The following is a 15,069-nucleotide window of genomic DNA, read 5'->3' on the forward strand; positions in this document are numbered from 1 at the left end:
TGCCCGACATGGCGGCATGTGAGGAAAAGCGAAGGGCACGCCAGGGAACGGCACACAGCAGCAGGGAGGCAAGGCTGGCACACAGCAGCAGGGAGGCGAGGCTGGCACACAGCAGCAGGGAGGCGAGGCTAGGGCTGGCCCGGCCAGGAACAGACTGGGCTGTAAACCGAGCCCTGTGTTTCCACTGCGCGCTAAAGCCCCCGGTTACATCACTGCACCCGGGGTCAGGGCCAACGCAGGTGCTCACCATCCTGTGAGATGATCTCATCCACCAGGGCCTTAGACGTGCCTCGTGACCTGCCCAGGACATACATCCTCAGCCTCCAGGCCAGAGAGGCCGGAGCGGGCGAAGAGGAGGAATGGCCTCACAGCTGCGGCCTCGCTCCCCACAGGAGCTGCTTATGATTCTGCGCACAACGGGGATCAAGCAGACAATTTAGGGCTTTGAAAGCGAATTTGCTTGGGGAGCACGCTGGCTAGCCCTTGGCCAATGTGAACTATATTATATAAATACACAAAAGCCGGACAGGGCTAGGTCCTTCACTCCGCTGTACATACTCCTGGGCAGGTATGCATGTATACACACAGAGAGACAGAGCTCTGGCCAGAAGAGTTCAAAATGGAACCTGAGCCAGTGTCCTTCCCCTGGCACACGCCTTTAATCCCAGCACTCAGGAGGCAGAGCCAGGCGGATCTCTGTGAGTTCGAGGCCAGTCTGGGCTACCAAGTGAGTTCCAGGAGAGGCGCAAAGCTACACAGAGAAACCCTGTCTCGAAAAACCAAAAAATAAAAGTAAATTATTTACTGAAAGAACGGTGGTTCTTACTACAGATTAGGTCCCTTGGTTCAATCTGCCTACCTCTGAAGCTCCCTTCCTCCACTTCAACATGTGACTATGCACATATGCGTACATACACGCCCCAACATAGAGTATACCCCAGGGTTGAAGAGAGTCAAGAGAGTACGTATGAAAAGAGCAGTCTCTAGACAGCAGCATTCCAGCCTAAAGGGGCCTGCAGGATCCAGGAAGCAGGGTCCAGCATAGGTCCACCATCTGCCATTCTCCCACTGTGAGTGAGAAGAACCCTGGAGGTCCTAGGTTCCCTGTCCACGTCTGCAGGGGTCCCTTCCGGAAAGGCCAGTGAGTGAACAGGGCAGTCTTCCTCGACAGGACAAAGGTCCAAACAGAGGAAAGCATTGTCTGTGCCCAGTGAGGCCCTAGAGTCAGGCCCTGAGCCATCTACCCTTGCCAGGATGATGTGGTCCCCCAGCATCCACCAAGAGAAGCCAGGGACACAGAGACCAGTCTCCATCACTGAACAGCCAGGAACACCTCCAAACTGAGGAGACCTAATGTCTGACCCTGTCTGCCTAGTTCTTGGTGCCCTCTCCATTTCCTCCCTCCCCATTTCCTACAACCTACATCTCCTTGTTTGTTTCTGGTATACAGTGGTACCATGGCGACCATGGTCTAATCTGCTACAGAAAGCTGAAGGAGCTGAGATTGGGGATGTGTGCGGGGACGTGGAGGGGAAGGACAGCAGTGATGAAATCGTGGATATTAGAGCTGCCCAGAGCCCCGAAAATGGTACCAGCTCAGTGGGCAGCTGCTCCTCAGCAGAAGACCATGGCCTGGGCTGCTCATCGTGAGATGCAGGGATTAAAAAAAAAAAAAAAATTGCCCCTGAGGCCCATGACATAGATTCGTTGATAAAGGTGCTTCCTATCCTGCTGACAACCAGAGTCCCATCCCTAGGACCCACATGGTGGAAAGACAGAATCGACCCCCACAAGTTGTCCTCTGACCTCCACACAAGCACTATGGCACATGCACACACACACACACACACACACACACACACACATTAAAATAAGATGTAGTTTTTAAAATTATTCCTTTGGGCTCAGTGTTTTTAAAACGCTTGCTATGTGAGCCTAATGACCTGAGCTCAATCCCTGGAATCCAGGATGGAAGGAGAGAACTGACTCCTGAAAGCTGTCCTCTGACCTCCACACATGTGCTTTGATATGTATGCTCAAACACATATCACGAGCGCGCGCACACACACACACACACACACACACACACACACACACACAAACAATAACAGTACTTCTTTAATTGCTCTTTTGGACTGGGCTTGAGGAAAAGGCTTACTCCCGTGAGGAAATTGGGAGCACTCAATAAACTGTCCCATGATTCTGTACACCAAACTGGTGTCTGGCAAGTCCACACTGATTCTTAGAAGCCAGGACACCCTTGATGCCTGCCTGCTTTTGCTGAGGCTCCCCATACAGGTCCCCACAACAGATACTGCTGCCCCCTGTCCCGCAAGCTGCAACTGAGTTGAGCCAAGTGGAAGAGACACTAATTTGGTCATCACCATAGCCAGGTCATGTGGCAAATGAGTACTGTGGCAACTCCAGAGAGGCACCAACAAGTCCCCTGTGCACCCTGGCCTTGCTGATCTCATGCTCTTGGAGAAAGGCATTGGTGGGCAAAGTAACCGGGCTGTGGAGGAGGGCAAGGTAACCGGGCCGTGGAGGAGGGAGCAGGAGCCCTCCTGAAAGTGCTGGAGACGGCCTTGGAGCAAAAGGGACTGGCCAGGCAAAGCAGCGGTGGCTTCTAGGTAGCAGAATGAACATTCGAAGGAGCAGGGAGACTGTGCACGCATGCAAGAACACACACACACACACACACACACACACACACACACACACACACACACACACACTAATGGGGCGAACAAGCAAGAAGAGAAATGGGAACTAAAATCTTTGTAAATAGGAAGCAGACAGGCAAGTACCGCGACAGCACCCTCAAGAGAGCCAAGCCCTGAGTTTAGAAGTGGTAGAAATGGAGAACTAGCCAGAAACCCCCCAGAGGGCACTGGAACTGGTGACTAGGGGTACAGGGGTCAGAAGGAAGATGAAAATGTCTTTAAAAACAGAATGCTGGGCCTTGTACATGCACACCTGTAATCCCAACACTCAGGAAGCTGGGGCAAGAAGATCTCAGTTTGAGGCCAGCCTAGGCTACACATTAAGACCCTGTCCTGAGACAAAGCCAAACAAACAAACAAAAAACTGCTGAGTGCAGTGGCACACGCCTTTAATCCTAGCACTCGGGAGGCAGAGACAGGCGGCTGTCTGTGAGTTCAAGACCCACCTGGTCTGTATAGAGAGTTTGGGGCCAGCTGTAGATACATAGTGAGATTCTATCTTAAAAACCAGCAAGAACAACAAACAGACATGGTAGGTCATACCTCCAATCCCAGGTTCTGGGAAGACAGATTGGTGGAAAGGATAAATGGCCGTATTTTGATAAATATCTTTTAGTATAATTTAAAACCTTAAACTACATACATATATTAGTTTAATAAAATAAAATTTAATTTTCTTTGAGACAGGTTTCATGCATGCCAAGATGGCTTCAAACTGGCTGTGTAACGGAGGATGACCTTGAACTCATGATCCCCCTGCCTCCACTCGCGGAGTGCTGGGATCACAGGAAAGCCCCACCACAGGTTTATACGGTGCTGGAAGACAACTCCACCGCCTCAGCATGCTCTGCAAGCACTTCATACTCTATATGAAGCGGCATATGAGAAAGTGTGGAGTGAGGTTATTTTCTAGGGAACCATTGGTGCGGCGATGCCAGAAACTCAGGCATGGGCAGTGCCGTAGAGACTCTGGCATGGGCAGTGCCATAGAGACTCAGGCATGGGCAGTGCTGTAGAGACTCTGGCATGGGCAGTGCCATAGAGACTCAGCCATAGGCAGCGCACAAGGCAAAGGCAACTAGCTCATCGTGACCTGGGCGGCTCACCTAGCCTCTCATAGCTTCGTCCTCTGCAAAGCCGGGCTAACAATAGCACTTACTTCACGGGGTTTGGAAGAATTGAGTTGCAACACACCACGTCATACAAAGATAAAGGATACAGGGAGTCGGTGTCCCTCTAGCACATGTGCCCGACAATCCTGGTAAATGGGACAACTACCCATGAAAAAACCAACCCCAAAGAAGCTGTCTAGCTGGCTGGGCTAAACAAGTCCACCCAGGATGGGGGACTGTGACAGCTGGAAGCCACCCACGCCCTTGACTAACTTAAGAAGGGGGGGGTGGTCTTGGAGGCCTGTGAGTGTGGGCCCTTTGAAATGGTGAGTGCAGCTGACAGCAAATGTCCTGTAGGCCTTGAGGCAGGTCAGGGTGGTGCAGAGGGAGGCTGTACTGGGTGGCGTGGGGAAGGAACAGTGCCTGGAGTCACTGTCCCAGCACGCCTAATCCCTGCTGCTAAGGGGCACCACTGGGTGTCCTACTTAAACCCCAGCAGGGAACCAGTGGAAAGAGACCCGTCTTGATGCCTGACACTATGTGCCAGGTGCTATTCCAATGGCTAAGCAGCTATTCACTCACTCACGCTCATAATGCTATGATGCTCATAGCAACCTGCTCAGCACCACATACTGAGTCTAAGGATTCCAAGCCAGGCAGTTTGCCTCCCGGGTCTATGGTCAGAATAACTACGATTTACTGTCTGTCAGGCTAAATACTCCCAAGTCACAAATGGCTCAACTATTAAGTGGTATGTTCAGGAGCTAACTTTAAAGATCGCTCATCAATAAGTGAGTCTACTTGAAGGGGGAGGAACTTTGCTGAGCACAGTTGGAGGCTTATCGTATTTGTTTTCTGTCTTTTGAGACAAGGTCTCATGCAGCCCACCCTGGCCTCAAACTCATTATGTAGTTGAGAATGACCTTAAACTTCTTGTCCTTCCAAGTGCTGAGATTACAGACACAAACTACTATGCCAGATTCATGAGGAGAAACCTGGGGCTTCATGTATGCTAGCAAGCACTCTACTGAGCCACATTCTCAGCCACATCCTCAACCCTCACACACACACACACACACACACACACACACACACACACACACACACACACGGTTCCAGCGGAAGAGACACACAGAGTTGTGGGGTGGGGGAGCTAAAGCCAAACCACTCAGTTTGGTACCCATAATCTACCACCCCTCCATACCCATCCTATCCTCCTGGTCCCCCGCTTTGTGCAGAAACCCGGCAGGGGCCGTATCAATAGCTTCATTACCTGTGACAATGCAGGTGAACCTGACGTCACTATCTTCAGACACAGCCCGGGACTTGAGTGTGGTCTCAAATAGTGGCTGGGTCTCTTCTGTGAGCTGAGCAATGATGGAGCAGAAGGTGCTCCTAGAAAAAGCAAAAAAACATTTAGAGGAGCCCTCCCTACAAAGTACACCCTGGCCTGGCCTTGCCCGAGTGTAAGCCTTACCATGTTTACCAGTCAGCCTGTGGCCAAAGTTCCTGGTTATACCTGAGCAAGTCTTCACTCAAGAGTGCGGGGGCTTCCTGGCCAGGTTAGGGGTGGGCACTAAGGGGCTGAAGGCAATCTTGACCCAGGGCCATTGCAATAGGCAAGAGGCAGGCAATAGGCCAGGCAGGCTCCTGAGCACACCAGACCACCATTCTACATATCCCCATTGATCCTTAGTCAGGGATGGGAGGGAGCTGGCTTCACCCTCCATTACATCTCCAGGGAAGCTGGTGTGTGGGAGACACACACGTCTCAGAGACGGAGCCCTAGCATCGCACAGCCATACCGAAGAGGGAGAAGCCGGCCAGCCCTCAAGGATTCAGAGGTCCTGAAGGCATGGAACTGTATCGTAGAGCTCGGATTCCGAAGAAAAGCACCAGCATTTGTGAGCATAGGCCACGGTAGATGAAGAACGAGCTGGCAATGCCAGGGGCCTTGGCCCTTAAGGGGACTCTACTCTACGGACTATCAAATGAATGTTGATGCTGCATGGAACTATGGGATGGCACTAGCAGGCCAGCTGTGGCTCCTCTGCTCCTTCTATGGACACCATGTGGGGAAGTCGAAGACAAAAGCTGGCAGCTGTATGGGACGGCAGAGCCACAAACAGACAGACTTCTGAAAAAGCCACAACCCTTGGCTCCCTTGCAGTAGAGTCAGACCCTCTTGCAGGACTCAGTCACATCTATGGGCTTCTTGTGTCGACCCCAAACTCACCAACAATCCTCGGGGCTTACAGTCCACTCCCTCCTGGGCACAGGAAGCAAGCCTAGGTGCCAACCCCTTTCATGGGCCAGCAAAGACAGTGCATTCCCAGGCATGAAGCTCAACCACAGAGCCAGGCTGTGTGGTGCACAAGCTGTGCCCAGCCCTCCTCCCCTCCCTGGGCACACACCCCTTGTGAGCAGCAGTGGGGACCGTGAAGGGAAAGTCAACAGAAGCAGAAGGAACCATGGAGAAAGGTAGATCATTCCAAGTTGCCTTTCTCTGGGCCTCAGAGGAAGGAATCGACCCCAAGAGCCATATTCACCTGCTCATGACTCTCTAGCAAATACAGAGTGAGAGTGTGTGGTATAACCCTACATACTTTGCAGGGAGAAGACTCTATGGTCAACGTATCTTTTCTGTAAGCATTATTCTGCACTTGAGTTCTAAGAGAAGGTTTGAATCCCAGAAAATGTTTTGAATCAAGTAAGGTGTCTAGGGATGCAGACACCCAGGCATTTGAGTCCGACCTCTAAGGTCCACCCAGGATGGGGATATCCCTATCAGACACCTGAACACTGAGCCAGGCCTGCAAGGAGCATTCGGTAGCATTCTGCAGCATCCTCTCCCTGAGACATCAACTGTCGAGTAGGATAAGCTCCTTTCTTTCCTCTTTAAGTTGTTCAGAAATAGAGAACCTTTTGGGATGGGGGCTCTCAACTCCCTGAACACTTAGAATATAACAGCCGGAAATGTTTCTTTTCTTTTTTTTTAGACAGCATGTTGTATGTAGTCTAGACCTTGTGATCTACCTGTTTCAGCCTTCCAAGTAGCTGTGACTTACAACCCTGAATACGTTTCAAATGTTTCTTTTTCTTTGCTCTTCTTCTTCTTCTTCTTCTTCTTCTTCTTCTTCTTCTTCTTCTTCTTCTTCTTCTTCTTCTTTTTCTTCTTCCTCCTCTTCATCTTCCTCTTCTTCCTTTTTAAGATAGGATCTCTCCATGTGGTCCTGGCTGTCCTGGAACTCAATATGTAGACCAGGCTGGCCTCAAATTCACAGAGACCCACTTGCCTCTGCCTCCCAAGTTTTGGAATTAAAGACATGCACCACTGTACCCTATTTGAAAATGTTTCTTGTTCCTATCATATCATAGCAATTTCTGACTTGAACGTTCTAGAAAGTTCTAAGCCAAATATAGCCCAACTGCTGTTAATCCTCATTACATTACATAACTTGAGCTTGTTTTTTTGCTTGTTGTTTGAAGCAGACTTGGGGCTTTATTAAATTTATGTATTTGCTTTGTGTGTATGAGAGAGAGACAGAGTGTGTGAAAGAGAAAGTGGGAGTGGGGGAATATGAGAGAGAGACAGAGAGAGAGAGAGAGAGAGAGAGAGAGAGAGAGAGAGAGAGAGAGAGAGCACTCGCTTGGGGCCTAAACACGCCACAGCAGACAGGTGGCATTCAGGGACGACTTGCAGTTTTCTTCCCTTCAGCTTTTACGTGCGTTCTAGAGATTGGACACAGGTCACAGACTTGAAGGACAAGGCAGCGCCCCGGCCTGCTGAGGCGTCTTCCTACCTATTCTCTGGGGACTTTGGGTTTGTTCGGCTGGCCTGCAACTGTTTGTGTAGACCAGGCCGGGACAGGGAGAGTCACTCTACACTGCTGTGTTCTGTTGACTGTTACCCGGCTCCTGGCTGTCACAGCTTTCTGCCTGGCCTCCACTCTGCTGTGAGTTAGACTCTAGGTGTATCCTATCCAGCACCTAAGGAAACAGGAGATCCGCACACATCTGGTAACAGTCTTTCCAACCACGACAGTTCCAAGTCCGTCCAATTCTATGACTTTTGAATGATCTCATGGGCTACTATGTATCTTGAAAGAACCCCAGAATCACTGTTTTCCATGATGTTCAAAGGAGCCTAACCCTACCCTTGGGTGTGCTAGTCCCTCCCTCTGAGTCCCCAGGTACCTCTTGGTACTTCTTCACATTACTGAATCCGTTGGGCTATCCGCTCTTCCTCCCAGACGTTTCCTTGGTCAAGGAGCGAGCACACCCTAAGACCTGACTAATCATGCCTGAAGACATGATGAACTATTCAGAAACCAGTTGGCTCGTCAGAAATCTTCCTCTGTGTAAAAAAAACGGGACAACTCTCCCCAAACCTCCCAGTCTGGGATGGGACCCAAGAGGTGAGAAGCAGCCAGGAAACAGTTCCACCCTGATGGTAACAGTCAGTTCAGCCAGAGCTAGGGAGCTGTCTCCAGCCTGGCAGGTGAAAGGGGAGTTCTTCAGCTGGCAAGCCTTCACCACAGACTTGCTCAGGCTCTGAGCTGGCTCCAGAGTCAGAGGATATGCAGGATAGTAAGGTGGTCTTCTTTGATCTCACAGAGTTCTGAGTCTCCGGGGGGGGTAGGGAGGGGTCGATGGAAAGGAAAATTCAAAGGAAGAAAAGGTAGCAGGTGAAGTTACAGGATGGCTGAGGAAAAATGTAAAAGGCAGGGCCACTAGTACAGGAAGATGGAGAAGGCATCAGAGCTGGACATGTGGCTCCTGTGGCTGGTGGTTGCCTGCTGTGTCCCCATGGTATCTGTTCCAAAGGCAGAGGGCTAACATTGCAGGCATCTCAGCGGCAATTCCCCACATCTTCGTTCCTGAGACCCAGGCCCATGCAAGCGTCAACTCCGGTCCCTGTGAGACCCATGCCCGTGTGAGTACCCTCTGACACCCTCCCCATCACCCCATGCAGCCTGGTTAGTGTGCAAGCAGTCACCCAGCGGCCTCTCGAGGCCTCTCAGAAGCAGTCGGAAGAACGTAATGCAATGTGCGTTTACCTTCCAGAGCTGGGGTGAGACAACCGGTTGCTTGATAAGCTAAGCAAAAACAGTAAATGGAATCATTAGGCCCAAAAGCAAGGAGAGGAGGCAAAGTCAACAACAGTCACAAAGTATTAATCGGCCACCATCTGAGGCCCAGAAGCCCTTCTATTAAAAGGAACCAGCTGTCTTAGTTGGCCGCTCCGGTTAGCAGCGAGAGGCCTCACCACTGGCCACCAATATATCTGAAACCAAGAGCTCGTTAAATGCAGCCGAGTCCAGGAAATCGGTTAGGCAGGATGGAGGTCCCTGGCGGGTGTGCTTTGAGAGAAAGGTGTACGTCAGACATATGTCTCTTTCCCCAGAGGGAGACCTATGCCTGTTCCCCGCCCACAGCATACCAGCCTGGGGGTAACTGCTGCTTCAATTCTTGCCTTTGAGGGAGAGCAGCCTCATTCCTGGGAATCCCCGCACAGGCTTGGAGAAGACCCACCATTAATGTGTTAAAGTGTGGTTAAAGAGCAAGGCAAAGGGGCTGGGGGAGCCAAGAGAAGGAAAACAGAGCAGTTAATTCAGCAGGAGCTAGAGACACTCAGCTCCTCAGTCCAGCATCGCTTCCTGCTCAGGGACCTGGGGCACAGGACAGGGCCTGATCCTCCCTTAGGGAGCCAGACCCATGCTTAAGTGGAGCACCAGCCCTTCAGTGTTGAGCCGACTTGGACCGCTTCCTCCGTAGACCCCAAGTCTTTGGGAGATGGCAAGGGCCATCCCACCCACCCACACCCCTTCACTTTACCCTTCTTTATGGCACCCTAAGCCTGCTCAGTGGCACTCAGGGAAGCTTACATTCCCATCTCTTGATAACTGGTCCCTTCTCTTTCATTGCGCCTGGGTTATGTGGATGCCACCAACATTCTTCCAAACTCCTAAGCTCGAAACCTGCCATCTTGGCCTGGAGAGATAACTCAGCCGTTAAGAGCACTGGCTACTCTTCCAGAGGACCCGGGTTCAAGTCCCAGCAGCCACATGGCAGCTCACAACTGTCTGTTACTTCAGTTCCAGGAGATCTGACACCTTCACACCAATGCACATAAAATAAAGTTAAATAAAATTATTTTTTTTAAAAAAAACCTGCCATCTTGAGCTCTTCCTTCTCCTGTTCCCACAAATCCAACCAACACTTCTTTCTCCTTTTCTAACACTCTGTCCTTGTGCTCCAATTTATCCTGACAGTTCCACACTTAACAGTGCTCCCCACCCCCATCCCATGATCCTCTCACAGGCTGTTGTTTGGGTTTGGTTTTGGTTTTGTTACCCTGTTTGCTTATTTGGTTGATTTGGGGGGCACAAAGTCCGATGTAACCCAGGCTGGCTTCAAACTTCCTGTGTAGCCAGAAGTGGTTTTGAATTCACAGTGATCCTCCTGCCTCAGCCTCCCAAGTGCTGTGATTACAGGCATACACCACCAAACTTGGGAAACGCTGCGGTACACCTATGGCCCATTTGTCCAGACTCAACTCACATCAACAGTTAAGGTCCAAAGTCTTCTTACAGTCCCTTCCAACACTCGGGCTCTAGGGCAGCCAAGCCCATCCAAACACGGCCACACCCAAGGCTACCACTCCTCTCCCTTCTTCCGCTCGGCTAAACCCTGCCGCACAGCCTTAAAATCTAGGTCTTTTTGTAACTTCTATGGCTCTTCACGTAGTGCTGGGCGTACAGTGGATAATTGTGACTGTGTCTGTGAGAGGAGAAGGAGGTGGAGGAGGAGAAAAGGGAGAGCATTTCAAGGAGGAAGGGTCCTGCCCCGTCCCCGCAGGCTGCCGCTCCAGAAGAGGGCACACACCGCAGGTGGGAGTTTTAAAAATCCTCTGGAGGCTGTGTGGGCAGAGGCGCCCTTAGCACTGGCAACCCTAGTCTTTCCTGACCACGAACGGCCTTTGTCCGTCTCCTTGGAATTGAGAGATTTCCCCTTGAGTCTGGACCTCCTCCCTCGGAGGAGAGGCACTGGGCCAGCTTTCTAATTTACGACGGAAAATGACAGGTTCCACCTCCACGTGGGCAAGAGACTGAGTGGAAACAGGGTGTCCTCTCCATGCCTCTCGGGCTGTTTGTGAGGTTTTGTTTCTTGGCCCCATTGTCTTTCAGCCACATCTTACATGTTTGTGTGTTAATGTTTTGTGTTTTTTTTAAGGTTTTACTTTTATTATTTTAAAATGATTTGCACATGTGTGTGTATGTGAGTGTACAAGTGCCCTAAGAGGACAGAGGCATCGGATCCCCTCAAAACAGGTGGTTTTGAGCCACCCAGTGTGGGTGCTGGGAACCCAAGCCAGATCCTCTGAAAGCAGCACACACTCTTAACTATGGAGCCATCCCTCCAGCCTGACTCTATTATTTTTAATTATGTGTATGGGCTGAAGAGGATGTGTAGATGTGTGCAGATGCCATCAGAGGCCAGAAGATGGCATCAGATCCCTTGAGCTACAGTGACAGTTGTGAGTGGCCCCGCTTAGATCTTGGGAACCAAATCTGTGTTCTCTAAAAAAGTTCTCTCTCAACTGCTGAGCCATGTCTCCAGCCCCTTACCTTACATGTTAATCAGGCAAGAAGAATCTGAGGCCTCCAAAGGTACCTGGTCCTCAAAAGGCAGAAGATCTGTTGAGGCCTAGCTGACTGACTATGCCAGCAGAGAAGCTTCTGGGTGTGTAGAGCATGGGGTGGGGCAGGGAAGGTCAGAGACATCTAATGTTGGAGTGGAAGGACTTTAGAGTTCTGGTCATGGTCCCATTGCAGAACAGGAATTCAGGGCCCAGAAAGCAAAGTGCTCCTTCTAAAGGAGCAAATAGACCTGGAAGAGCCAGGGCAGGCATGGAAGTTGGGGGCCTCCCATCGCTCTGCTTTTCATCTATTTTGGGACATAAAAGGCCTCTAGTAAGTTCCAGCCCAATGCCTTAGTTTCCCTAACACCCTAGACAACCTGCCTTACCCAAGAGGAGCAGCAGAGGTTGTTTCGAAGTGGTCTGCAGTAATGCCACAGCCCTTCTGCTCCTAAGAGCCCACCAGGATCAGGGCATTCCGGAAACAAGAGGCCAGGAGCTTGAGAGCTTCTGAGTGCCACACAAAAGCTAGTCAGTCACTGTTGTTTACTCTCAGCTTCTATTATTTAAAGTACTATAGCCTATCCACATACTACTTCCCTAGAGAGGTGAGGTCCTCACAGCTGGATGAGCAAAGAGATCGTCCACCAGATAGGACAGCCAAGTGGGACCTCAGTGAGCGGCAAAATATCCTTGAACTGACACGAGACTAGAAATCTCCCCAAGGATCATGGGCAGGCAGGAAGTATGGAACACATACAGATTCTGGAGCCCCAGTCATACGGCAGTTGTCCATAGCTCCCAGGGAAAGCCCTGTCTCAGAGCCCTTGGGAAGGGTGTCTTAAGAGCCTCATAGCAAGCCAGGTGGTGGCATTGGCACACGCCTTTGATCCCAGCACTCCAGAGGCAGAGGCAGGTGGATCTCTGTAAATTCAAGGTGAGCCTGGTCTACAGAGCGAGTTCCAGTACTGCCAGGGCTACACGGAGAAAATCTGTCTCAAAAACAAAAGCAAACAAACAAACAAAGATCCACCACAGATCTACAGAAAGGCAGACCCAGAATATTTTGGACCCAAACTGAGTGAGGGCAGAACTTGCCTCTCAGCCAGGACCTAGGGTTAGTCAGGGCTCTCAGCTGGGCTGGAGCTGAACACAGCTAGAAAAGTCCTCAAGCGACCCCTCTCTTTGTGTCTTGGGCTCCCTCCGCCCCCACAGGCATTTGAGGAACCCAGTTCTCCCTCCTCCAGCACAAGTCAGACCTTCCCATAGTCCTGGGAACTGTCCCTCCACCCACCCCGTTCAGCCCACTTCACAATCTTTTCCTTTTCTCTTGTCTTTCTTTTTCTTTTTTCTCCCCTTCCCCCCCCCCTGCCGCCGCCGCCGCCCCCCATGGTCTCATCCAGAGCCAAACAAACCTGGCTGCTCTTGTCAGGACCCATGGGGGCAGGGTGGGGGGGTGTGGAGGTGTGGGGGCATCTGTAGCCAGTTGGCAGGAGGTGAGGAAGTACAGGGGCAAAATTGTCCCAAGTCCAAGACCCGAGAAACCCTCTCCGCTGCCCCTGTCCGAAGCCTTCAAACAGCCAACAAGAACAAAGAACAGCCTTCTAACAGCATCCCCACTGAGGTCCGAGGACTCAAGCCAGAGTTTTCTAACTTGCAGCCCTCGGCCTGGCACACTGGAAAATTCTAACACAAGCTCAGCCAGGAAGCAGCCCCGTGCCCAAGCCTCCAGCCTTGCTCCTCAGAGCCCAGATCCTGAACCCGCTCCACTCTGCCTGGCTTCCAATCCATCCTCTCTTCCCTTCCTCCACTGCTACATCTCCAAGAAAAATCCTGCTCCCTCTTCTCGCTTCACTAGTATTGACAAAAGCCAGACACAGAAAGAAGCAATGCCCAGATAAGTCACAGCGACAAGTGAGAGAAACGTGACGCTCTCACTGGGAAGTCAGCTTCGCTGAGGACTACAGTAAATGTCCACATTTCACTGCGATGTCCCACCGAGCCAGTAACTGTGGGAAGGGAGCCCCACCCCAACCCCCCACCCCCAGCCCAGGAGCCTGGTTAAGTCTGACTCAGTCACTAACACCAGCCCTCAGCCCTGCCCCAAACATGTGACACCATTTGCCGAGTTTTATGCAGAAACAGGTTCCGGTTACATATGAACTTTTCCAACTCCAAGGTCAATAGGACTCAGCCGATCCAGGAGGAAGTGCCCAGGGCTTTTCCTGAATGTCATTGGTGTGTGTGTGTGTGTGTGTGTGTGTGTGTGTGCTCTTGAGAGCAGACGTCTGCAGACAGTGTCTCAGAGAAGCAACTTCTGCACAACACACAAGCCAAATTCTGTGCTAAGAAATAATACCTATTCCAAGAGTCACACTATCACATGCCGGGGCTGCCCACAGAGGGCAGGAAGTTTGAGGGGCAAATGCGCTTGCTTGTTCTTGAGTGTCTGCGTCTTTGGGAGTCTTTCCAGAAGCTTGCCTATTGTCTGTGTATCCTTGTATCTAGAAATAACAGCTCCTAAACAGTCTTCAAACTTCCTTCTCTCCAAGGCGGCCAATGAAGGGTTCTTCAGTCCCACCCCTCCCGTGACATCTCAACCCCCACCGGTCTTGAAACTGGGCAGGGCCATTGACTCCCTCAGAGCTTCAAGCCATAACTCCCTCCCTGGTTTCCCAGACAGGGCCACCCGTCACCGCCTGGCACCCCTTCCTCTCAACCAGACATAACACGGTGCTGGAAGGCCGAAGCCCTGGGCCCAGAGGAGGAACCTGAGTTACCCCACAGATCTGTCTCTCACTCTAAGCTAAATAGCCTCCACTGGCTCCCCCACACCCACCCACCGGCAGCTCCCCCTCCTTCGAAGCAGAGGAATTTCTGCCACTCTGGATCCCCTTATCACTAACAGTGGAATTCAGCCCTGGGAGTAGCCCGGTGTGGGGTGAGGGAGATAGGAAAAGCCTTCAGGCCCCTGTAAAACAGCCTCAACCTCGCCTTTCTCCTCTCTTGGGCCGCACATTTGAGGCACACGGGGTCTCAAGGGGTCAAAAGAGTACCATGAGGGTCTCTTCTGGCCCGATTCTGTCCCCAGACCTTAGGGTTGAGAAAGCTCGAGGGCACGGGCCGCACCCCAGGCTTCCATAGCTTCGGGGCGCTTCTGAGAGCCTGGCCACACCCGGCCACCACCCAAGGGACAGCAGAGCGGGGCCCCGGGCGACCCAGGGCCGGGGGGGCGACTCACCTAGTCTCCGGCCGCACGCTGAGCAGATAGCTGCGACTAGCCGGGCCGGGCGTCCACACCGGCCCGTCGTCCTCACCATCGCCACCCGCCCCTGCCCGTCCACCCAGGCCCCAGCCCCGGCCCGCGGCCCTCCGCGACCCCATGCCACCGCCGCCCCTGCCTCCAGCCCCGGCTCCTGCCCGACGACGCTGACGCGCGCCCCTATTTATAGCCCAAGGCTGCTGTCACCTGCTGCTGTCCCTCCCCCGGACCAGCGCGACTCCTCCAGCCTGACCCAAGGGCCAGGGCAGCCTGCAGAGAAACGCTGTGAATGCCAGCCCTGAGGCAGAAAGAGAGGGTGCCTAGAACCCC

At 52.0% G+C, this 15,069-nt stretch overlaps 1 protein-coding gene across 1 annotated transcript in view; it reads right to left on the reverse strand.

The window, feature by feature from the left end:
* The window catches only part of Alpk3 (alpha kinase 3), a 44,507-nt gene extending 29,646 nt beyond the window's left edge, over window positions 1–14,861 (reverse strand). The window contains exons 1-2 of the mRNA XM_059269413.1: window positions 14,719–14,861; window positions 5,109–5,266 (exon numbers count right to left, since the gene is read on the reverse strand). Coding sequence (XP_059125396.1) covers window positions 5,109–5,266; window positions 14,719–14,861 — 301 coding nt within the window. The remainder of the gene's footprint in view (window positions 1–5,108; window positions 5,267–14,718) is intronic.
* Between the last annotated feature and the right edge of the window lie 208 nt (window positions 14,862–15,069).

This window comes from Peromyscus eremicus, chromosome 1 (genome assembly GCF_949786415.1).
Source record: "Peromyscus eremicus chromosome 1, PerEre_H2_v1, whole genome shotgun sequence".
NCBI classification, from domain to species: Eukaryota; Metazoa; Chordata; class Mammalia; order Rodentia; family Cricetidae; genus Peromyscus; species Peromyscus eremicus.